A 1,425-nucleotide genomic window follows, 5' to 3' on the forward strand; every position below is an offset into this window, starting at 1 on the left:
ATGATGATGGAGTCAGCTTGAGCTGTGAGTACCGGGAAGTAGATTTCCTCACGAGTGATCTTGTCGTACAACCCAGGGGGTTGGGAGTCGAAGAAGGGAGGATACCTGCAGCTCTTCTCAGCTCCTCCCCCCAGCTGATGCTCAGCTCACCCGCAGAGCATCTCATGGATCAGAATCCCCAGCGACCACCAGTCTGCCTCCTTGCCATGCCTGCGGAGCGAGACGACTTCTGGAGCCTGCGAGAGGAGGGGAGGTGGAAGAAACAGGAAGGAGCAGACAGTCAAAGAGTGCAAGATTAGGGGCAGGGCGAATAAGGAGGGGGAACGTCGAGGAGGCAGAGGAGGGAGAGGGGGAGGAGGAGGAGGAGGGAGAGGAGGAGGAGGAGGAGGAGGCAGAGGAGGAGGAGGGAGAGGAGGGAGAGGAGGAGGAGGGAGAGGAGGGAGAGGAGCAGCAGCAGCAGCAGGAGCAACATGAGGACAGAGGAAGAGGAGGAACCAGGTAATGTGGGGTAGTCTGTCTCCTGTCGTGCTGGTGGACAGGTCGCTCGGGAGGAGACTTGGCGAGTTTGCTGATCAAGGCAGGAGCTGCCCAGCTGTCAGAGAGGACGTCACAAGGTCGAGCAGACCCGGATGGCTCGTGACGGTCCAGTACTCGTGACGTTTGAGCCGCTCGCCGGTGAACTCGTTGCGGCCGTTGTTGGGCCTGTGAGAAGAGCAACGAGCAGAGAGCAGACAAGTATAGCACGAGAGAAGGAGAGAGGGAGGGAGGGAGAGGAGTGAAGAGAGAGGAGTGAGGGGACAGGTGTGAGGGGAACACGGAGAGTAAGACAGTTGAAAGCCAAGCAAGCAGATGGAGGGAAAGGAAGAAGGAAGCAAGGGTTATCGCTTGAGAGCATGTAACGATTGTTCACCTAGCAACTATTCCCTCAGCCTGCTGAAAGTCAGTCAGCTTGATGTATCCTCTGACGTCGACAAGGACCTGAAGCAGCAGTGTGAGCGAGAAATAAGAGTTATCAATGTAAGAGTGGAGGAATAGAAAGCAGCTCGTCCGCACTCACATTCTCAGGATTGAGGTTGCGGTAGAGAATGTCTCTGTTGTGCAGGTACATGAACGCAAGCACGATGCCTGCTGCATAGAACTTGGACTGCGACTCGGTAAAATGCCTGAACAGCAGCTCAGGACAATGCAGCAAGGAGAAGAGAAGAAGGGATGGAAGGAGGGGGAAGAGAGAAGGAGGGGAAGAGAGAAGGAGGGAGGAGGGAGGAGGGAGGAGGGAGGAGGGAGGAGGGAGGAGGGAGGAGGGAGGAGGGAGGAGGGAGGAGGGAGGAGGGAGGAGGGAGGAGGGAGGAGGGAGGAGGGAGGAGGGAGGAGGGAGGAGGGAGGAGGGAGGAGGGAGGAGGGAGGAGGGAGGAGGGAGGAGGGAGG

At 57.9% G+C, this 1,425-nt stretch overlaps 1 protein-coding gene across 1 annotated transcript; it reads right to left on the reverse strand.

Annotated features, from left to right (window-relative positions):
* Positions 1 to 32: 32 nt before the first annotated feature.
* On the reverse strand, positions 33 to 1,163 carry GUITHDRAFT_149697 (hypothetical protein; the record flags this gene model as incomplete). Its single annotated transcript, XM_005817672.1, has 6 exons — positions 33 to 105; positions 151 to 236; positions 496 to 584; positions 626 to 702; positions 911 to 978; positions 1,058 to 1,163. Coding segments are annotated over 6 exons (499 nt in total), but the record flags the coding sequence as incomplete, so codon positions are not given.
* Between the last annotated feature and the right edge of the window lie 262 nt (positions 1,164 to 1,425).

Source organism: Guillardia theta, assembly GCF_000315625.1.
Source record: "Guillardia theta CCMP2712 unplaced genomic scaffold GUITHscaffold_699, whole genome shotgun sequence".
NCBI lineage: Eukaryota > Cryptophyceae > Pyrenomonadales > Geminigeraceae > Guillardia > Guillardia theta.